The sequence below is a fragment of the Cupressus sempervirens genome, chromosome 3, assembly GCF_028749045.1.
Source record: "Cupressus sempervirens isolate cs-2001-9-10 chromosome 3, ASM2874904v1, whole genome shotgun sequence".
NCBI classification, from domain to species: domain Eukaryota; kingdom Viridiplantae; phylum Streptophyta; class Pinopsida; order Cupressales; family Cupressaceae; genus Cupressus; species Cupressus sempervirens.
This window is the reverse complement of record NC_143120.1, coordinates 35,243,626-35,267,007: the sequence shown is the minus strand read 5'-3', so window position 1 is coordinate 35,267,007 and position 23,382 is coordinate 35,243,626. Positions and strand designations below refer to the sequence as shown.

At 36.0% G+C, this 23,382-nt stretch overlaps 2 protein-coding genes across 3 annotated transcripts in view; one reads left to right on the top strand and one right to left on the bottom strand.

Annotated features, from left to right (window-relative positions):
- LOC149564646 (cytochrome b-c1 complex subunit 7-1, mitochondrial-like) overlaps positions 1-22,469 on the top strand; it is a 35,681-nt gene extending 13,212 nt beyond the window's left edge. Inside the window, exons 3-4 of one of the 2 annotated variants that reach the window (XM_089818207.1) lie at positions 18,490-18,537; positions 22,165-22,469. In XM_089818207.1, coding sequence (XP_089674333.1) covers positions 18,490-18,537; positions 22,165-22,233 — 117 coding nt within the window. In that variant the 3' untranslated portion in view covers positions 22,234-22,469. Of the gene's footprint in view, positions 1-8,404; positions 8,764-18,489; positions 18,538-22,164 lie in introns of those variants that run through there. The other variant, XM_089818206.1, reaches the window with a different exon arrangement.
- LOC149564647 (uncharacterized) lies at positions 13,209-14,652 on the bottom strand. The gene is made up of 2 exons (XM_089823324.1): positions 14,577-14,652; positions 13,209-13,976 (listed from the first exon to the last, which is right to left on the bottom strand). The coding sequence occupies exons 1-2, from the start codon at positions 14,650-14,652 to the stop codon at positions 13,303-13,305; spliced, it is 750 nt and encodes a 249-aa protein (XP_089679450.1). The 3' UTR covers positions 13,209-13,302.
- Positions 22,470-23,382: the final 913 nt, after the last annotated feature.

Here is a 23,382-nt window from a genome sequence, read left to right as displayed (position 1 = left end):
TTAAAAGGATAATGAAATTAACCCCAAGGTTCCCTTGGGCTGTGAACTGCCTAGATAATTCATTTGAAGATTAATGTGTTTGTTCAGAAGGAGGCCTTTGCTGGTTTGTATAAATCTGTAGGGTTGCAGGCAATTACAATGATACCAATTTTTTTTTGTATTTTATTATTATGATAAAATGCAAGTTTATTGATGCAGTTTAATCTATCTCCTAAAATGAGTTCCTAAATTTAACCAAATTTTAAAGAAATAACAAAGAGATTAAAGTAACAAGCGTGTAAGAAAATTGTTGAAAACCCAACCTAAACAGACATAGGCTTTTGATCAAAATTCATCCAATCTTGAAGCTACCGCAGATGTACGCACACACAAGACAAATTTATCTTAAAGCACCAACAAAAACTTCTTCCCAATCCTTTGTCACAACAAAAAAATACCACCAATGAAAAATTCCACAAATTCTAATGATAGTAGACATAAATCACAATAAAACAATGGACTCTTTAAATTCATAAATGCACAATGCATAATTCATAAATTCTCACAAGTAGCAGAATTATCACAAAATGAGTGAAGCACCAATTGCATATAGCTTTATTATGAAAATTGTTGTCCCTAATTACATTGTAGAAACTTATTTATATAGCGCTTCAATTCCTAAATGAAGAAACCATAACTAGGGATAGGAGACATAAATCACAATAAAACAACTGACTCTTAAAATTCAAAAATCAACAATGCATAATTCATAATTTGCACAAGTAGCAGAATTATCACAAAATGATTGAAGCACCAATTGCATATAGCTTTATTATAAAAATTGTCGTCCCTAATTACATTGTACAAACTTGTTTATTTAGCGCTTCAATTCCTAAGTGAAGAAACCTGTAGCTAGCGTTTCAACCCTGGATAAAACTGAATATACAATGCAAATACATGAAATTCTATGAATAAATACTCCATAAACTGGTTGCTAATTACTATGCACAGTTATCGATTAACAAAGTGCATGTAGGAATTACAACTTTCAAAATCCGTCCATAAATGGAGGAAAATGGATTGCAGCCAAAACTGGTCTTCGACTTGAGCCCTATCTATTATTCTATAAATATCAATCAATTCGTGCCCATAAAAGCTTGTGGTGATATTCAACTGATTGATGCTTCCAAGGCATGCAAAACCATCCAAAAATTTGCATGCAAGCTGCCTAAGATAGGAACTGGCATGAAAAAATGTGGAAAATTTGTTACTGGCCAAAATCATTGGAGCTTGACTACAACTTTGAAATTCTGAATACAAAATTCTCGAAATGCTGACCACTTTTTGGACTTGTTGGAGTTTCGGAGTTGTCAAGTGTTTGAAATTCTGAAATTCAGAATTTAAAATTCAAACTCCCAAATGCGCAATGCGGAATCTATCAATGACTTATATGGTTATACCACTTCTTTGTAGTCTGACAAAGGCATATACTTGAACCTTCTTTGTTGCTTCCTTTGGCATTTCCTCATCTCAACAACAAATTCCTCTAGCTCATCTATGCCTGCCATGAAATTTTGGATGTCTTCTTGTAAGATACCTTTGAACTGTTGGACCTCTGTATCTGTTGGATAAACAAAGTTTTATCATCATCTTGATATTTTTTAAGACCAATTCTATTGAAGAATTTGTCCCCTTCAGTCACATCTTCCTGCGCATCCTTTCTAATTTCTTCAGTATCATTAAACATGGACACGAGCTCCTCTGTTCTGCTCGCAATCATTTCCAGCCATTCATCAAAGTTGTCCATCTCTTTGCTCTCGTAGAGCCTGAATAACTTCTGGAAGCTTTGCTTTCTTATTTTCCTCAAATTGGATCTTGCTTCCTCCCGTGCATGGGTATTGTCTAGAATATTGTCTACCCCTTCCACCATTTGACAGAGAATTGCCTTATTTCGAATGATGAATGGTGAAACAACAAAATTGTGACTATACACTCCCACAAAATTAGCCTTCCATTGTACACAAGTGCTGATAAAAGAATCCGAATGAATATTCGGATTGGCTTGCTTTTTGAATATAACATGTAATGTGGTCTTCGTGTTATTAGGGTGAATGGGACCCACCATTTTGGAAACAAAATCTTTTGGATCCTCATTCTGCCTTTTCAGCTCCTGTATCTATGTCTCGTCTTAATTGATGTATGTGAATAGATGCTTTAAATCCATGCCTGCTAATGCCGCCTTCTCTGGTTGGCTCTCTTGGGTCCACCTCTTCCATAACATGATCTTCAGACGTTATATCTTCAATGTTAGTCTGTGGAGTAGGAGCCACAACCTGTGCCTTCAATCTTCTAGCTGCATCTTGTCTCACATAAGACATTATTTGTGCTGCTTTTCTAGGTTCAGGTTGATGGACAAACTTCCACAAGATGAGCATATCCACGTCCTGGTCTGTCTTATATGACCTCCTTAGCTGAATCGCCTTAGATAGAGCTAGATGGGCTTGGTAGACGCAGTTGGAGGCTTATATGGGATTATGGGGCCCTTGCTAGTAGAGGGAACCTCCTGTTGCTCAGGTTCTTTTGTGACCTTTAGTTGTTCCTTTTGAACCTCAAAAGATCTCTCTCTGTAGGTGGTGGTGGAGCTCTATCTGTTTGAGTTTCTGTATCCCTTTTTTGCTCTGCTTCTTTACCTTTCTTGACTTGAGGTGGAGACTACCATAATTTCTGTGAACAACCCAGTTCTTGGTAATGCTTTCTTGTTCTTTAATCTTGGGTTATTCTGGTGGTGGTTGCACCTGTTGTGTTGTCTAAGTTGCTGTGGCAGTGGGCTGTATCTGTACTTGAGACATCTCTGGAGGAGTGAAAACTGTAGATTGAGGTTGTTCCTCAGTAGCTGGATGGGAATCATCGCCCTTAGGCTCATCCATTACCTATTTCGCTCCTATTTCACCCTCTTCTATGACATCTCCTTATTTGTACTGTATATCCTCGATTGCCCCACCCTTAAGGTAGCAGCGAGCTTGAATGTAGGAATGTTTATGTTTATCCCCTTCTCTATCTTGGAAGGTGTTGAAAGCTGGGGCCTCTTAGGCACTGGGTCCAACTTGAAGGGCTTTGTTATTCATTTGACAGTCAAATCTGTGATATTCTTAGCCCGATGCTGAATATCATCAATTTCAAGCCTAGTAAATTCATCATTGAGTACTGCTTGTTTATATACTTAATCTTCATTGTACAAAGGATCCAGATTATCATTAGAGTCATAATTCCATGCCTTAGGAGGTATCTTAGTTCGAAGAGTGGCCCAAGTTTATTCAATAGCTACACTTATGGAGAGTTAATAATCATCAACACAATTTATCCAGTGATCCTCAAGGTGAGGCTAATGCACATGTGCATTTCAACCACCTTGCTGAAAAATCCTACCGGGTCATACATCAAACTGATGAGTTTGAAATCATTGAGTGGATTTTCATCTCACTCCAGCCTCTGATTTGGATTAACTTGATATCAGTGATTGTATTGGACCTAATTGAAATGGGAATGTCCCAACAAAGCTACTTCTTGCCTTTTATATTCTCATAGGCATTCTCCAATTGACACCCAATCTGCAGGAAAACCAACCTGTCTGAAGAATAGCGGGGCAACTTCCTAGGATAGATCATGCATCCTGAGACCCTCATATAAATGAATGCACGAAACAGAATGTAATACTCCTCTATTTGCCACACCCAGACAACAACTTCTATTGATAATATTTTTGCACAATCCCTTTCCATGTGCTGGATAATGGCAAAGATAAATGCATCATTCACAATTTTGAACTCTGGGTTCCTAGCACTGAGCTTCTCCTTCTTCACCAACTGTGGATACACAATATGACTAGGACCAGGGTAGTTTGCCCTTGCAGCTAACATGTAGATTTTGGGGAAGTCATATAAAACTCAGGTTCATCTTTGGCTGTCTATAGCTGATCATTTATGGTATCACTGATCAGGGTACCCCAGTCAATTTTGTTCTTTTTGCTTTTGATCTTCTCAATGCAGTGTACTCTCCAAGGCTCAAATGTTCTTGCAGATGTAAGATAACACCGCTGTATCATTGATGTTATCTATCATGTATCCCTGGATCATATCAATCTTGTCTAACTGGGCTCTTGGCACAGGCTTAATTAAATCTTTCTCATTCACCAGTCTGAAAGTTGTCTTTGTGTTTTCTCTGAACCATCGGGCAACACTCTCCAAAGTGATCTTGTAGAAGGTATCCTGCCTTTGGAATATGACATACATCTTCTATGATGTTTGGCCAAATATTGAGGAGCACCGCTCCAGTAGAGTTCTTTACCACCTTTTCATCAAGAACATAGTGGTCTACTAATGTTATTATTAGGTCTGATGACTATGTTGCCATTGAGTGCGCAACAATGTTGGCTAGGCCAATTAGGAGCATTGTTGTACACATTTTTGGTCTATTTTGGGGCTGAGAACAATCTTGTAGAAATGACAAATGTATTTTAATCCGTATTACGGAGCTCGGTATCTTCTATCTCTACATGACGGTTGCCCATCTCGGAGACAAGCTTGTTCCTTTGGTACTTATATTTCATTGACTTTGGAGATGCCATGTTTGTAAATTCTGCACAGTGGATGTTCTTTAGCAACGTTTATTCAAGGTTGCATGGGTACTCGTACCCACACCCCTGGTACTCATACCCACCGAGTACCCACGTACCCAAGTACCGGGTACATGTATCCCATGTACCGGGTACTCGGTGGAGAGCATCATAGCTAAGGACCTTGATTAAGATTCTGATTTTTTTTTTGGTTTTTTATTTTTGTATTAGCTTGTTGTTTATCAAACGTAATTCAATACCAAATCAGTTTGAAACTTTGATACTCATTAACAATAAACTTTATCACTGTTCAAGTCATAAGTTTATCATTTGCAATATGTCATTGTTATATGATTTAGGATCCTCTTGTTCATGTTTAAAGTCTGCCTTCTTTGTTATGCATCTAAGCATTTATCATGTATTATTATTTCAAACATATAGCAAATCTGAAACTGAAAACAATACATTACATTTGCAAACTTTATCACTTTTCTTGTTTTGAAAAACCATCGTCATGACTCATAATTTCAGATGTTTTATAAATATAAAGGTATAATTTTTAAATAAGTTTGACATACCCAAGTACCTCCGTCCCCTATTATGAAAAATACTTTAAACATTAAACATTCAGCAATAGCATATATATATATATATATATTTCAAATATCTTGTTTTGAATGCTCAATGTCATGACTCATGACATATATTTTGATTTATATATTTTCTATAAAATATTAATTATATAGAAAAAATAGGCATACACACATACCCCCGTCCCCTATTTTGAAAAATATGCGTACCCGTACCTGTTCCCGTACCCACGTACCCGTGCAACCTTGGTTTTATTGAAGGCATCAAATTATTTGACTAAACATTAAAAAATGATGGAGACTAACTTGAGGACATCAGAATGCTAAGATGCAATTGACAAAACTGTTTCAAAAGACCAGAAAGATAGACTTTCGAACATGCAGAGTTGCATAATGCAAATAAGATATCAGAGGCCGAATGTGTGAAGAAACAGTGCAAGTTATAATATGTAGTTGGAGTTTTGAACATGTAAATATCTGATAGTTCAAAATGTTTGACAGATTTGATTGCACTTTTAAAGTGGAGAGTGGAGTTTGGGTTACAAAGTTAGCAGACTTGTTGGAGTCCAAAGATCTAACAAGTCCAAACGCATGATGGACTTAGTCAGTTGCAGATGTCAATTTCTTAAATCTAGTACATAGGTAAATAGATCAGATCTAGATTTTACACTACAAGATTTACTTAATGAAATAAAGCAGTGGAAAACTTAGAAAAGCAAAATACATTCATACACAGTTCATATGCTCTTCGATCAGTTCATCATTCAAAAATAACTCTAGATCTTACAAGAGCTCCAAGTACATGGAGAAATGGCTCTGAAACAAGTCACTAACAAAACAGAAAACCTGGAATATACTTGGTATTGATACCTTCTCCTTTGCTGTTAACTGTTGTAAACTTTCTTCTTTCTGCCCTGCTAAAAATCAGAAATCTCTTTCCTGATTTTCTCTCTCTCTCAATGTCCTTCTTGAGAAAGACTATTGAATTCTATTTAACACTAGGCTTCCTTTTATAATAGCAGTTGGGAAAAGTAGAGTTTTACTTGAAGTCTACTCCCATAAAGTAGAGTCTTTCTTGAAGTATACTTATTTAAAGTAGAGTCCTACTTGAAGTATACTTTGACTCTACTTGAACTCTTCTTTAACTCTTCTTTGAGTCTATTTAACTCTTAGCTTCCTTTTATAATAGCAGTTGGGAAAAGTAGAGTCTTACTTGAAGTCTACTCCCATAAAGTAGAGTCTTACTTGAAGTATACTTATATAAAGTGGAGTCCTACTTGAAGTCTACTTTGATTCTACTTGAACTCTTCTTCTTAGGTGACTACTTTAATTAGTTAGGTGGATAAAGTAGAGTTCTACTTGAACTCTACTTCTAACTTACCTTTATGAGCTACAATTATCAACATTCCCTCTTAGCGAGGAAGGTATTCACCACCACTCCAAGTTTGTCTTGAAAGAAAACAAACTTCCCTTTTACCAAGGATTTTGTGATTATGTCTATAGCTTGTTCATCAGTTGAAATATATGGAAGCTTAATTGCTCCCTTCAAGACCTTGTCTTGGATGAAATATCTAATCTCAATGTGTTTTGACCTATCATGAAACACTGGATTCTCTTAGAGTTTTATGCAACTTTGATTGTCACAATTAATCATAGCAGGCTCCAATTCTTGATCAAATAAACTTGTAAGCAACTTATGAAGCCAAATTGCTTCACAACTTGCCAAACTGCCATGTACTTAGCTTCAGCTGAACTAAGTGCTGTTGAGGTTTGCTTCTAGCTGAACTAGGAAATCATGGCTGACCCTAAATTGAAACAACACCCTGAAGTCCTCTTCCAATCTGTATCACTCCCTGCCCAATCTGAATCAGAATACCCTTGCAACTTTAATCCATCTTCATAGAGGTATTGCAAACCTACTCCATTGTGCCCTGCAAATATCTGAGCACATGCTTTGCTGCGATCCAATGAACTTGCCTTGGCTCTACCATATATTGACTCAAGGTGTTTGCAGCAAAACAAATTTCTGGTCGAGTGTTGATGAGATACATCAATGAGCTAATTAATTGCTTGTATAGTTTGGAATCTACCAATTCTGACTTTGAAGAATCAACCTTCTTCAAGTTGGTTACCATTGAAGTAGCCATTGATCTACTATTCTCCATCTTGAATCTCTTAAGGATCTACAGTGTATACTTACCTTGTACAAGAAATGATCTCTCGATCTTTGCCACACCTCAAGTCCTAGAAAGTAATGCATCAACCCAATGTCCTTCATCGCAAATTCTGCTACCAAATCTAACTTGCACTCAATGATCAACTTCTTTGCCCTTGTAAGAATTAAGTCATCCACATTGGGCACCAAGATGAGGATCTCAGATCTAATTAGTATGAATTATAGGTTGGAATTTGTTTCACTCTTGGTAAAACCCATCCTTTGCAAATAGCTGTCGATCTTGGGAGTCCGTGCTTTGCAAATAGCTGTCGATCTCGGAGTACCATGCCCTCAGAGCTTGTTTGAGTCCATAGAAGGCTTTCTTAAGCCCACATACATGTGACTCTCTGTCATGTACCTCAAACCCCTTTGGTTGCTCTATATATACTTCTTGCTCAATGGAATCATTGAGGAATGGTGTCTTCACATCCATTTGGTGAATCCTCCACCCTAACTCTAAAGCAATGGATGTAATAGCTCGAATAGAAGAATAGCTAGCTACAAGACCAAAGGGCTCCTCATAGTCTACTCCCTCTTTCTGAGAGAATCCCTTGAGCACAAATCTTGCTTTATACTTCTCCACACTACTATCTACTGCATGTTTGATTTTGAACAACCATTTAGAAGTCATTATTGACTTCCCTAGTGGTCTTTGCACACATTCCCAAACATTATTCTTCATGATGGAGTTATGCTCCTCTACAATGGCATCTCTCCATACCTGTTGGCTAGCGGCTTCCTCAAAGCTGGAAGTCTCTATGTTACATCCCAATTTCTGACCTAATTTGAAATATAGCTGTTGAGGTTCACATGAAGTTAGTTGGCAGTTTAATTTGTTATAATCTGACGAAATGGTAAGATAATTAGTCGTTATGATTTCAAGTGAAGATGACATGTTAGTTGATCGTTAATCACGAATTCATGGAATTAAGAAGATGGTTAACCATTGTGATTATTTAAATAATTTATTATGATAATATAATTTAACGGTGGAGAATTTCCTTGTAGGGAGCATGTCAGCGGAGCGGAAGCATTGTCAGAAAAGAATTAGGTAGGAGCATCACCATCACTGGGCAGATGGGAAGAGGATTTGGCGACTTGAAACAGGATACATTTGTGGAACCGCATGAGTTATTTAAATAATTAATTAAATTAAAATAATTGAGTTAAAATATAAAACATATCTCAAAAGATTTTCATTCATCTTTCATCATATTATTTTAATTAATAAACGTTCATACATGTATAAATGATTTGGCACCATTATAATTTAATAATTAATAAAGTAATGTTGCTTGTACATATAAGATTTTTAATAATGTTCGAATTATAATAACATTTGAATTATTATAATTTTCGAGTTATAATCTTTCAAATCTCTTTACATTCTTTTATGCTTTCCTTTGTTTATAATCGATTAAATGCTTGGAAATTTGAATTGATTATAATCTTCCAACTCTATGTTCTTGCTTTTAATCGATTTACATGGAATTAATGATTGGAAATCATATAGTTTTCTTGATAACATATGGAAGCCAAGAAGTCTTGGTTTTAACTTTTAAGAGCCTTGGTCGGGATTGAATTTAAAATGTGTCTCTCGAACCCCATGAGGAGGGATACTCTGAGTACACCTTCCATACTGCCGAACATCATCTTGTTATGAAATCGGAATTCTTGCAAAAACAGCTTTAATCATCTGCTGTGAACCCGATATATATCTTTTGCCGTGAAAGTTTAACACTCTTTCCGCGAAGGCAGCAACAGGAGTCTTGCGTCCTATTACAAGATTTAGCAGATTTAGATTGCAGTTCAAAATGTCTCCTCCTTTGTGTAATTCTCTACCTCAAGGCACAGGACGTGTCCTAAGCATTCAGTCTCACACTGTGCAGGTACATCATTTATATTTTAAAAATATATCCAATGCTCACTAGGGTTCATTTGTTTTCTTTATTATTGATAGCTTGCACTTTTGGAGACATATTGTTTCATCAGTTGTATTACATTGGATCATGTATGTGATATTAGCGTTTACAGGTTTATTTGTGATTCTTTTTCAATCCAGGGTTTGGAAATATCAAGGACGTGTTTTCATGACACTGATCTAAACTACTTTAGTTAATAAAATATCTGCTGACTTTCTCTTTGAAGCATGGAGATTGTAGTGGTAAATATTTTCCAATTTGCTGCTTTTTTGTCTTGGCCGTTTTTGGTTTTGTTTAATATATTTGCCATTTTGATTATCAAGATTCGTTTTGACTTCTCTGAAACAGTTTTTTTTGACAGTATGTGCAACATAGATAATCTTCATCTAACTGAACACTATTTTTGATTTATGCTATCTGGATAAAATCTAATTGAAATTGATTAACCGAGATTTCTGATCTCGAGGAAACAGAGTAATAATTCTAGACTATTGATAATTTGAGAGCTCAAGACTGAAAACCATTTGCCAAGACTTTTGATAGTGACGAAATAGAACAACTTTTTCAGATCATCGCTATTGAGAATGTAGATTGAAAATGAATATCCAAGAGTGCTGATCTTGAAAAAAAACAGAGCAATTCTATTTGAGTTTTTCTGATTTCAGATTTAAATTGAAATTGATTACACAAGATTTTTCATCTTTTGGAAACAGAACAATTTTTTTTTTGACTTTATTGCTAACTTGAGAGTTTAGGGACTAGAGTTGAAAATGATAAGTAGGGGTTTCTGACTTTGAGGAAACAGAAGGATATGTTTTTAAAAAATTGTTAGTTGGGAGATCTAAACAGGAAATGCCCAGCCAAAATTTTTGATCTTGGGAAAATATAACAATATTCTTAGTTTAATCTTGTTTTGAAATTGAAAATAACAAGCCAGGTTGTCCGACCTCGAGGACACAGAGTAATAATTTTGAGACCTTTTGTTAATTTGAGAGTTCAAGATTGAAAATGATTGGCTATGATTTTTGATATTGATGAAAGAGAGCAACATTTTTAGGTTATTCCTAATTTTAGGATCTTTAAAGAACATGATCATGTAATCACAGATTGTGAAATCTTCTAGTATGATTGGTAGAACTGGTTGTTATGAGAATTCCTAACAGCTAGGACTCACCCGGCTATGTAGCCAAGAACAAAAAGGGTGATGAGGTGAAAGAGAGGAATCTGTAATAATATGAATCAATACTAGATATGACATAAAAACGTTTATCAATTTTTAATATGAATTAATTAATAGCTCATGCACGTTCCTGTTATTGTCTCCTGCTGCCAAGTTGAATGGTGTGTTACATACTAGAATGCCCAGTGGATGACAAGATGAACCTTGCCAATTTCGGATAGGGAGGGCCTTTCTCGTTAAAGATCGTGTGGGGATAAGTTTTGGTCCAAGGTTGGGTGGTTAAGCCCCTGACAATGTTTCACCTTTCCATAAGTTACCGAAAGTGCATTAAACAAAGATAAGCTATGCATTCAATTGTTTATTGAAAACACGTAATGCCACTTTTTTTTATGAGAAGGTAAGATTAAATTGAGTTATTTCATTGTTACCGTTATTTTACACCTAGATGCAAGAGATAGATTCATGGATTGCTTTTCATTTATATGAATATCGAATATAAGTATATTTCTAATCTTGAGTTACTATCACAATTAAGAAGGAAAGGACTTTGAAGCCCTAATTGATTGAGTGATAGCTGGAACCCTAATTGAATCCAGTGGTATCGGAAGCCCTAATTGAATCCATGGTATCGAAAACCTTATTTGAATTAGTGGTATCGGAAGCCCTAAGTGATACAACGGTATCAGAAGCCCTAAAAGATTCCAATGGTAATCGATGCCCTAATGATTTTAGTGGTAAGTGATGCCCTAATTTTATATAGTGGTATTTAATGGTAGTCGTCATTTGAATTTGATTTATCAATATTGGATAGAAGTCGTTTCGTGATATTGTAGTAGAGGTATTGTGGACTAACCCAGGTGGTTGCATAAGCATCCTTAGTTTTGATTTTTACCTTAGCTTCCATGTTATGTGGATTTCAATTTTTGTAGTAATTTCATTTGATGGTGCTTAAAGTTTTTAGTTAAGAAATTCTGTCTAACTGATTATAACGACAAATCTTATTCACATGAACACAAATGATATAATTGTCTTCCTATGAAACAAAGTAATAATTGATTTTCTATAAATGTGTTAGTTGTTAAGTAAGACTCGGGAAATTCAAGATGTTACACTTTGAGTCTATGATGTTGGTTATCAAGGCAACATATATGTCGGGAACTTTTGTGGAGGCCTACTCTCCCTAAGTGTGGTTTTGGGAGCCTCAACATGTTCCCGAGCATCTCTCGAGGTTTGCTCAAACCGTCTAGGCCTTATAACTAATTCATAAGGGTTATTTGTCCCTCTCTTGAAGTTTGGCCCTTTGCTCTAGAAGTTTGTGAACTCTTCTCACCTTTTAAATCCTCCTGCAAAATATAGTCTGCAACTGTCAATGGATCATGAGATTTGTTGGAGGCCAAGTTCTCTTCAAACTTGACATCCCCACTGACAATTGTCCTCCTTTGTGTTGGTATAAATTGTAGGCTTTTGACTCTTCACTGTTTCCCACAATAATGCCTTTCTCACTTGAGGGCTCCAACTTTTTCCTCTTCTCTACAGTCACATAAATATAGACTGGATGACCAAAAATTCTAAGATGTCCTATCTCCAATTTAATCCCTGTGAATGCCTCCGTTGGGGTCTTTTCCTCTAAAAAACTTTGTGAGGGCTTCTATTTTGTAAATATACAACAATGTTGCATGCTTCTATCCATAGAAACAATGCCAGACTTTGATCATGGATCATGACCTTTACAGAACTGATGATATCTGTTCTTCCTCTTTGCAATCCCATTTTGTTGTGGAATGTAGGCAACCGTCTTCTCCCTCTTGATTCCTACATCCTTGTAGAAATCTTTGAACTCATTTGAGGTATACTCACCCCCGTTTTTTGATCTCAACACCTTGAGCTTCTTGCCAATCAGATTCTCCACTTGAGCTTTGAACTCCTTGAATAGAGTGAAGGCCTCATCCTTGGTCTTCATGAAGTAGACCTAGGTCTTCCTAGAGAAATCATCAACGAAGGTCACATAATAGGATGCGCCATTCATTGATGACAAAGACAACATCAGAATGTATTAGATCCAAAATCTCTTTGGATTGAGTTCGCTGTTGGGAAATGAAGCTTTTACATTTTTGCCAAGAGCACAACCTATACATTCCCCTTCTTGCTCTAGACTAAACTCTGGAAGTCCAGTGACTGCCACTTTTAATAAGCTAGTGCTTTATGGTGCAAGTGCCCCATCCTCTTGTGCTACAAGTCACACAAGCTCTCACTGTTATGCACCAGTGCCTGAATGGAGTTACCTTGTAGCCTATATAAGTTGCCCTACCTAACTCCAATCCTTATAGTTGGGTCTGGATTGGCACCCTTTAGGCATTTAAACACTTGCCCTTTCTAGAAGGTAATTGTGTAACCCTTGTCCTCTATAATTGAGATGGACAACAAGTTCTTCTTCAAACCAGGTAATATAACACTTTCTGAGCATCAATTGATACTCTTGACTTAAGTTGAAACCACACGATTCCTTGTCCCTTAACTGCATACAAGGCATCATGTCCAAGCTCCATAGTGATCCCTGATTCATACTCAGAAAGTTGATTGAACAACTCTCGTGCTTCAGTCATGTGATGGGAGGCACCAATGTCCAAGCACCAAGCACTTCTAACTATAGTGCTGGTAGAAAGACAGGCTACAAGGGAAAAATAATTCTCAAACTTTGTTGCAAATTCACTCAATTGAGTCTCTGCTGTTGTTGTTGCTGCTGCTGATACTTGTGTCTTTCCTGTGCCTTCTTCTCTGGACATTAAGAAGCACAGTGACCTTGCTTATGGCAAACAAAGCACTTGACCTTTTTTTGTGAGAGCTTCCCCTTTGCTTTTCTTAGTCTTGGTGATTAGGGCCAAGTTTTCATCACCACTTGCTTGCTTGTTCAATCTAATCTCTTCACGAGTCTCCTCTTGAATACAATCATCCAATAGCCTCTGCCAGTCTGGAATGTTTTCTCGAGCACAAATTCCCTTCACAAATGGTTCCCATGATTTGGTGAAACCATTTAGAGCTACAATCACCAACTCTTCATCCAAGATCTTTTCTCCAACTATTGCAAGCTGATCATGGATATGTGTGATCTTCATAAGGTAATTGGTAACATCATCCGATTTGGTCATCCGATACTCTTGGAGCTTGTTCCTCAGAACCATCTTCCGGTTCATATTGTCACTTTGAAAGAGACCAACTAAGGCATCTAACACATCCTTCGCTTTTGTCTTTTCTGCTATATGCGGAATCCAGTGATCCTTTACCACATCTAGAATGATCCTTTGTTCTTTAGTGTCCTTATCATTTGCTCCCCGAAGTGCAAGATCTGTTTCTAGAGGAAGAACCTTTTCTACATTCTCCCACAAGTCTTGCCCTTTGAGAAGCAGAATGACTCTTGCCTTCCATGGCAAGAAGTTTGAAACTGCTGGTTGCCATGTCTGTCTTGTGCTTTTCTCTAGAGCTTACAGTGCAGATACCATGCTAATTTCTTAAATAGATCAGATCTAGATTTACACTATTATATTTACTTAAAGAAATAAATCAGCGGAAAACTTAAAAAAGCAAAACACATTTATAGATAGTTCATATGGTCATCAATCAGTTCATCATTCAAAAAATAACTTTAGAACTTACAAGAGCTCCCGGTACATGGGAAAATGGCTCTGAAACAAGTTAACAAAATAACAAACCTAGAATATTCTTGGTATTGTAAACTTTCTTCTTTCTGCCTTTCTAAAAATCAGACCTCTTGTTTTTGATTCTCTCTCTCTCTCTCTCTCAATGTCCTTGAGAAAGATTATTGAATTCTTTTTAACCCTTAGCTTCCTTTATAATAGCAGTTGGGAATATTAGAGTCCTACTTGGAGTCTACTTCCATAAAGTAGAGTCCTACTTGAAGTGTATTTCTATAAAGCAGATTCCTACTTGGAAGTCTACTTCCTTAAAGTAGAGTCCTACTTGAACTCTTCTTCTTATGTGACTACTTTAATTAGTTAGATGGATAAAGTAGAGTTCTAGTTGAACTCTACTTTCTCAAAGTAGAGTTCAACTTCTAACTTACCTTTATGAGATGCAATTATCAAGACTAGGGTGGGTGAGTAGAGCAATGGCGGTGGTCGGAGTTGTCGACGATACATTGTTGTGGTGCTCTACAAAGTTTGAATCTTCGAATGTTTGAAGGACATAGGCTAAAATTGAGAAAGATGCTTTGTAGAGTCCTCGAACATCTAGAGGCCAAAGCTTTTGAGAAGTCCAAGGACTAGGACTTGGTGTTAAACCTAGATACGTAAAATTGACTTGAAAATAATGAAAAACCTAAAAATTCACTAGAATCAAACCTTGTAACTCTATCTAGACCTAGATTTAAACAAGAAAACCAAACTTAGGACTCACAAAAAACCCTACAAAACAAAAAACAAAACAAAACTTGGGCTAACACCAAAAAAGATGAAACCACCCACCAAACCAGACAGCGAGCATGAAGAAAAAGGTGTTGAGATCTGCAAAAAAGCAGTAAGGAAGGCACAGGCAAAAAATGGGAGCTTCAAAACATTCATGAAGCTCTACAAAGTCAAAGATAGCCAAATAAAATAGAGGGCCAAATTTTTAGATTCAAAGACGCGAATGAGGAAAATTACCAAAAAATGAACTTAAATAGACACTCCAACGCAAGAACGTTAGCAACCTAACTACCAAAACCCTAAAATCAGAGTTTTGAAGTCCAAAATTGTGATGACTAATATAGGCGACCACAAAGATGGAGTTATCAGACTTGTTGATGTCTCATAGGTCCGTAACTCCAAAGATTGACATGACAACAAAAAGGGGGGGGGGGGGAGACTTTTGGGCCATCAGACATGTAGGATATCAGATCTCTGACAACTTCGAGTGTTGGAAGATCTGACAAAACCAAACACACGGGGAAAAACACAAAAATGGGACAATTGGAGCTGTGAGTGTTGTGGACATCCACAACACTAACAACTTTGAAGGTCCGGAAAAAAACTGGGTCTTGGAGAAAGAAAGGAAAAATGGATAAAACAGAAAATGGGGCATGTGTTGTGAAAAAACAACACCACCCTTGAAGTTTTAGTTTCTGTTGCGCTGTTAACAAAATGCACAATGTGGATGCTAGACATTTAATCATTGTCATGCAATCCTATGTGGGGTAAGCTGAAGAAGCATAAGCTGGGCAGTGATAGCTTGAAAACCCTTTTGCTGATTATCTACTTGCCAAAGGAGAGGTTCACAATGCAATTGAAAAAGGTTAGCTTGAATAGAAGAATATTAAAAATTTGTCTCTCTTCTGCTGCTTCAATCTATTCACAAAGTTGAGAATTTTTTTCATTTTTCCCCCCTTGCTTGACATGCATATAAAATGTCTCTACAATACTAGGACACATAGGTTGCTTATTGCAAAAGTATCAAAGCATAGACTAGGCATTAAGACTATAGGGCAGAACATGGACAATTGTCAATAGGTCGAAAAATAGCTCATATTGTCTTGGACAACTAATACTTGGTTCTATGAATCGACGGACTGTTTGGAAACTAACTATTAATAATTTTTTTAGACAAAATTCCACCAAAAAGAAACAGCTAGGGACAAGTAGTAAAATAAAAGAAATTTACATTTTATGCTCCCATATATCTTCAGCATACCCACTGCACAACCAAGGTGCAATTGCTAGTATAGTCTCTTAATGGTTATACATGTCTGTGCATCTCAATATTGCTGACATACTTTTGCAATATAGTTACTGTTTGCCTTCACCCAACAATGCAAATAAAGGTGTTGACTAATTACAATGCAATTAGTGTCTTTACTGTGTTTTTGTTGCCCTGATAGCTTTTTTGTGTTATTAGTGGTGTGTATCTCTTAGTATACTGGATCATATGGCCTTAGTAACATTATGTTTGAGTCTTTGACTCTCAGCCTCATTGTATGTGAATATTTCGTTTGAAGATATCGACCTTTATCTTCATAAGGAGCCAATATTAAGAACACTGTTATCCGTTTCTTCCTTGTCTAGGATCATTGAATAATTGCTAATCTTCCTATTTATTGGCATTCCTTTATCAAGTCCACTATTATATCTCCTTAGCTGTTTGACTGTGAGGATTGTTAGTGCCTGTAATTTATTGTTCTCTTTAGTAATAAATTTAAATTTTTAGTTCCTGTAATTTATTGTTCTCTTTAATTTAAACTTATTTATTTGTAATATCTTTAGGTCTTGAATGAGGAAGTTACATCATCTAGGTGTTTCATGTCAGGGACATGAAAATCTTGTAGTTGGAAAATGTTTCATGCTAGGGCGCAGATGCCCATCCTGTCCCTTATAGGGGCACAAGCCGATAGAAAATAGATAGAGTTTTAAATGGGATTCGTTCCACTCCCTTTTTTATGATTGCCGCAACCCACCCTTATTTTAATCTTTAATAGGGGTAGGCTCTATAACTATATCGTGATAGTAGGTCGAGGAAGGTTCAGGTTTGAATAACAAGCGTGCCCAAGCAAAGCGTAGGGATTCCTGCCGAACCCCATTTTTCTTTATTCTGCCCAACTGTGACTAAATGCAGAATTTTCATATTTATTTTTTTATTTTTTAATTATTATTTGACTTGCAACTTGACAAAACCCCCCCAAAACACCCACATGGAACTCAAAAATGTAGATTACATTGCATTTAAAAGACAAATTTTAATTCATTCCTTTTTATTTGAATGCAATACAAAGTCTGTGTGATTGTGGAGGTCTTATATTAGTTTGGTGGTGGGGGGCTCTGCCCCCTGAGGGAGTGCTGCCTCTAGAACCCATGAGGGTTGTTGCTTCTCCATATTGGGTGGATTGTTCTCAGAGATCCTTGAAGGGTGCTGCACGCAACATTTTCACAACAAAATGTCCAAGGTTACTAGTTTCACTTTCAACTACAATATGAAAAAATAAAAAAGCAAAGAAAGTATATGGCTATCCATTTTTTGCATTTGCTATCAAACAATAAGGGGTGCTGCACGCAACATTTTGACAACAAAATGTCCAAGGTTGCTAGTTTCACTTTCAACTACAATATGAAAAAATACAAAAGCAAAGAAAGTATATGGCTATCCATTGTTTGCATTTGCTAGCAAACAATAAAAAACCATTTTCAGTGCTATTGTTTTAAATGACAGTTATAAATTTGTATTGTCTAGCTGTCCCATTTAATTTTCCGGGGTGTCCCCTGCATTTTTCCACAACCCATAATCTGCATTTGCTAACAAATAATAAAAAAAACATTTTTTAGTGCTAGTTCTATAAATAACAGTTTTTAATGTATGTTTGTCTAGCTGCCCCATTTAATTTGCTGGGATGTCCCCTGCATTTTCCCACAATTTGAGATGTCTCTGGAAAGTTTTGGAAACATGGACACCCCCAAAAATGCTGTGAACATGTCGGATTCCCTGGAATATGAGTCTTTCCTGTAGGAACATCCATTTCAAAATTTATTCTATTTCGATGAAGTGTCAGGCAAATTATGGGAGCAGTTACTGGTTGTCTTTAACATGTTGTGTGGTAAACTTTTAGCACAGATTTAAGATAAGTAAACTTTTGTAATGCTTGTATGAATTTGCATTGTATTTACCACAACCTTTCCACCGGTACACACAGGTTATATTTTTTCCTTTATTGCAATGAGCTGATTTGAATTTGGGCTGCAGTCTCATGGCTGCTGCCCATTACCAGCAGAGGGCAACTCTTTGAATGTTATTGAAAAAAACATATTTACTTTTATGTTGTTGTTATTGTCTTTTTTGAATCATGCAATGGTTTTGAAAGGCAACTATTGGGCGCTGAAAAATTGTTTTGATATTAGCAATCTGGTAGTAGATGTATTGCCTTTCTTTTTTGTAATTTCTTGTAATAGATGTATTGTTTTTCTTTTCTGTAATTTTTTTCTTACTCATTAGATTATTTTATTCTCATGCAACCACAGGCGGTTCAAACTCCCTTCAGAGGTTACCTTCACGACATGCTGGAGCTGGTAAGTTTTGTGTAATTTGTTAGATCAATTTTTGAAGTTTTGTGTCAATTGTTTCTCTTTATTGTACTTTGGGAAGGAGTTGGACCCATTTCAGTTAGTATTTCCAAGTCTCTGTAAATGTGATATGGTTGCATCTGTTGTTTCTCACTATTCTGGTTATGATTAGCTGCAGATGGTTTATATATTTTTAAGGTATATGTCCTTTGCATTTCAAAACAAAAAATTTCAGGCAAATTATAGTAATCATTCTATATAATTGGTCTTAAGGCTTTTTTCTACAGTAATTTTTCCTAAACAATAGAAATTTATGAAGCTACTGTTCAAGAGATAAAATATGCTTTACTGTTGCTTGTCCCCTGTTTCTGTGGGAACCTGCCTAATCATCCTTAGACATAGTTTACAAACAATGCAAAGTTTCTAGTGCTATGGCAGAAGAAAGGATCATCACACTAATTTCTTCTGCCATAGCACTAGGCTGTAGTTCACTGGATTTTTATTTTATGAATGAAAACTTACACTTATAACAATTGTAAGTAATGATCAGGACTTGATTAATTTGATTGCCTTATTGCTCATCAATTTGTCTGTTTTAGCTTGGTCAAACCAACCAAATTACATTTGCCTGATAGATCCTGTAGGAAGGTTTTAATCTTAACAATGATCAAAGTATGCGTGGTCTTGCCACAGGAAATACATGGATATATATCAACTGTGTCAGCCATAGTATGAACCTTTGGGAGCAATAAAAGCTTTGAAAGGGGCTTATAAGATGGCACAATTGACAGCAATGAAGGATTTGCTCAATAATATCTACTGAACAGTCTGAGCTAGCTTGCAAGGATGAAAAATGAGTGGCATAAATGTGAAATAAGTGTAGACAATAAAGGGCTGACTTTATTATGTTAAATCAGACAACCAGGACGGATAAAGCTTAATACTACAATTTGAAATGATTTGCACGTATGATAAAGAAGGGGCATAAATTTGAAATAGACGAGGATGAGGGTTAGCTTTATTACATTGAATCTGACAGTTTTTGATTGATAAAGCTTCAAAAGATTCCAGTTGGTTTAGTGCTGTGAGAGATATGAGATTTGACAAAATTAGTATACCCCCTAGGCTAACATGGTGGCCACATTCAGTGAAAAGTTTCCCATGATTTTAAAACAAGCTGTCCTTGAGTTCTGCTGTGGCGATGGATTGCGTATCTGCTGTTCCTCTAGAGAGGATTGTCAGTGTAGTCAGCTAACATATGCGTGTTCCCACAGTTTCTGGTGACTTGCACATATTATAAGGTGCACCATGAGTACCTTGCAGTAGATGGCTTGAACATATCACAAGTTGTCCATGAGTTCTGCTGTGGCATTAGATGACTTATCTACCGTTCCTCTAGAGGATTGAGTGCGAGTAGAGTAGTCAGATATGCACGTTCCCACAATTTCTGTTGAATATATTGTTACACTTGAAGCAAGCTGATTTTGTTTTTTATAAGGGAATATAGTTGCCTCAAATGTTCTAGAGATTTGTCAAGCCCATTACTGATTATCACCATGACGTAAACCATTAGAGTATGTTGTTGATCCTGTGATTTAAAGTAGAAGAACAAAAGAGAGAAAAAAGAAACCAACACAATCCACAATCTGCTACTCAGTCATAACTACCACCAATAATACTTGGATTTAGGGAAATTCAAGATTTCAAGTCTCCAAATTTTGATGACATAACCTTTCGAATTTAAAAAGTTTTACTAAATAATTACTTATCTGTCTTGAAATTTGAAGGAATTACAACATACACCAAAGTGAAATTTGTCCTTGAAAAGTTATTTTCCTGTTTGTTTTCCGTTGCTAACAAAGGTAAATAAACTTGGGTCTTTGTCAAGAAATGAAAGCTCTCCTGTATTACGTGTCACATCATCAAGTAGTCTGTAAAACCAATTTTTGCTTGTGGAAACAATAATAACTCAGAAAATTAAAAACTGCCTTTACTATTCATAAGAAACAGTGTTATTAAAATAGCTTATCTGATTTTGAAAATTTCTGTTTCTTGGGTTAAGCTCAATGATTTTAACTATTTAGGTTACTTGTGCCCGTGATGGTAGAGCCGAAATCTTCAAGTAATTTGTTTTAATTTTTAATTAATGTGTCTTAATGTGAGGCTTTAAGAAAGAGTTAAAGCTGAGACCTCCGAATTATTAAAAGTTGGTTTTACCAAACAAGGCACTCTTCTGTTTTTAAAACGAATTTTGGTTATGTATAGTTGTTAACCAAAAAAATAAAAATTGAACATGACACCAATGCACACAGCCAGAGGCTCTAGTGCTTAATGCTAGTGCTTTGCCCTATTGGACCTGAGAGAAATATACGCTCCCACCAACTCCGTAGTTGAAAAAAGAGCAGATAGGCAGTCACAGCAATTTCACTTCAACTCTTTTAACATCTGCATCTTTTGAGAGAGTTTTCTAAGTGTGGTTTTCTGATTACCATTGTGTTGTGTTGAGGAATTTATGTATCCGTAGGCGAATTAGGCCAGTTGTCTCGAATACCACTTAAGTGGCAAAAAAACGGTGAAGTTGAGCAATTAAGTGGCCCCTCTGTTGATGTTAAAACATGCATAATACAGTAATGCTACACTTCTCTCAAACCCGTGGGAGAAATGAACTGGTTGTTTCCTTCCAAAAGATGAGTTTGGGATAATAATATCTCTAGCATAAAGTCGGGGCAGTCTTTGGAGTTTTGGGTATTCTTATAGTTAAGTAGCGTATAACAAAATATTTACTTGGCAGGTAGGTGGCAAGGCTCATATAGCAGTTTTTTGTTATGCAATTTTTTTTTCTGTTTTATGAAAATATTAAATGCATTATATCTGTTGTGTTTGTTGTCTTATACGGTTTAGCTGCTGTTTTTAATTTTCTGCTTTGGCCATTATCGAAGAGAGTTGTCTATGTGTCAGAAAACAAATGATGGTAAATTGCAGAAATCTCAAATTTTTATAGTAAATATGGGTGTGTTTTGCAATAATCTTACTTGGCAGTTGTCAAACGGATCCCAAAAGATACTTTTGAGAACTAAAATATGCCTCTCATTGGCTGGTAAAAGCATTATCTATTTTTATTCTGGAGGCAACTACTTGCTTATATTGGAACAGGAGCTCTCTTTTCGGGATAGACGCAACACATGCTCTTTTGAAAACCATAAATAAAATCATATAATTGCAGAATTTTTTCTCTTCTTCGGTTGAGAATCTTATAGCTGCATGTTTATATGGTTAGAACTTTAGTTTTGCCAAGGTTGGCTATTTCAGAGATTGATGTCTGACAAATTGTTCTGTTGACTTGTCTTTGCCTTATAGTTTTTGATGATATTGGTAGGACATATATTTTTAAAATTTTAATGTGTTTCTGAGTCCTGCTTGTTCATTAAATGAATTTAGTTGCTGAGCTCTATAGCCATTATTTTCTTTCCTGCATCTCCTGTATAATTATATAATATATGGAAATTATAATTGATGTAGTTCTGCAAATTAATATATTCCTGTTACTAAATATCTAATCTCGAAATGTTGATATAGTAATCAATTACAAGGCATCTGTAATGTGCTTGTTTAATATTAGCCTTCTGTCTGCAGGTTAAGGCTGAGAGGAGAGAACGTGAAGCCTTGGGTGCTACTCCACTATATGAACGCACCATACCGTGATTTAGTTTTTAGCGAGTTGTAGTTCATTTGGTGTGCTCAATGTTGCCGCCTAATGTCAACTATATTTTTTTTCTGACAAAAATAAATTGCTGTGTAGTGATGTTATTCTGTAGAGAGAGATTTGAGTCTTTGTTGTCAACTCATAGTTCTTCCAGGTGCCCTTTGCTTAGCATTCAACTGTATACAAAGCTTCAAGTTATAGAAAGATGTTCGTAAATGCAAAGTTTATTACTAAATCTCGTTATTTTGAAACTATAGGCCTTGATGTCAGGAAACAAATTCTTAAAATAATTTTGCACACTCCTCTTAAACATATATTTCTCTGCATTAGTTGACTTATGATTGATTATTTTTGATTAGTCAGTGCTTTTGAGGGAAGCTTTGAACCCAATTTACTATAGCCGTTTTGAATTTCCTTTAGGGAATCCAACTCATGCAATTTCCTTGGGATTGAAAACTTCTCTCCTGTTATGTCTCATGTGGGTACTTTCCTCTACACAGAGTAGCTGGATACTCCTCTTTCCCTCCTCGGTTCCGCATATCCTTGTATCCCATACGGCCCTGATACATTGTGGATACTGTACCCGTGCTTGTCCAAATATTGATGTAAATCTTTCTAAATTTAATTTATGCAACTTAATTCTTGCTTTAAAAAATATTTATTTTTCTGGTATAAACCAAACCTACAAAGATGGTTTTCTATTTTAGGGACCTATTTTTAAGGGTTATCTTCCCATGCCAACTTTTACCATTGTTACATATGGGAAAGTGTTAACTTCTAATTAGTTATGTAGCAATTTTGGTTGGATTGCTTTTGAAGGAGTGAAAATCTCCTCTATCAACTTGGAAAATTGTGTTAAATATGTCTGTAATAATGAAACTCATGTTCATATTATGTTCTTGAGTATACGAAGAGATATCATCTTAGTATGATATTCCTAGAATGGCATATTCAAGGATATTAACATAAATCTATCAACACACATTATATATGGAATTTGCTACAATTCATAATGAGACTAAATTTCTCAACACTTTTCCTTTTAGTGAGGGAAATTAAGCAATTACTATAACTTCAATATAAGTTTGAATACCACCTTAAGTGTGGTCTATAATAGATTTAAGTTATGGTGTTTGGCAACATCTGGC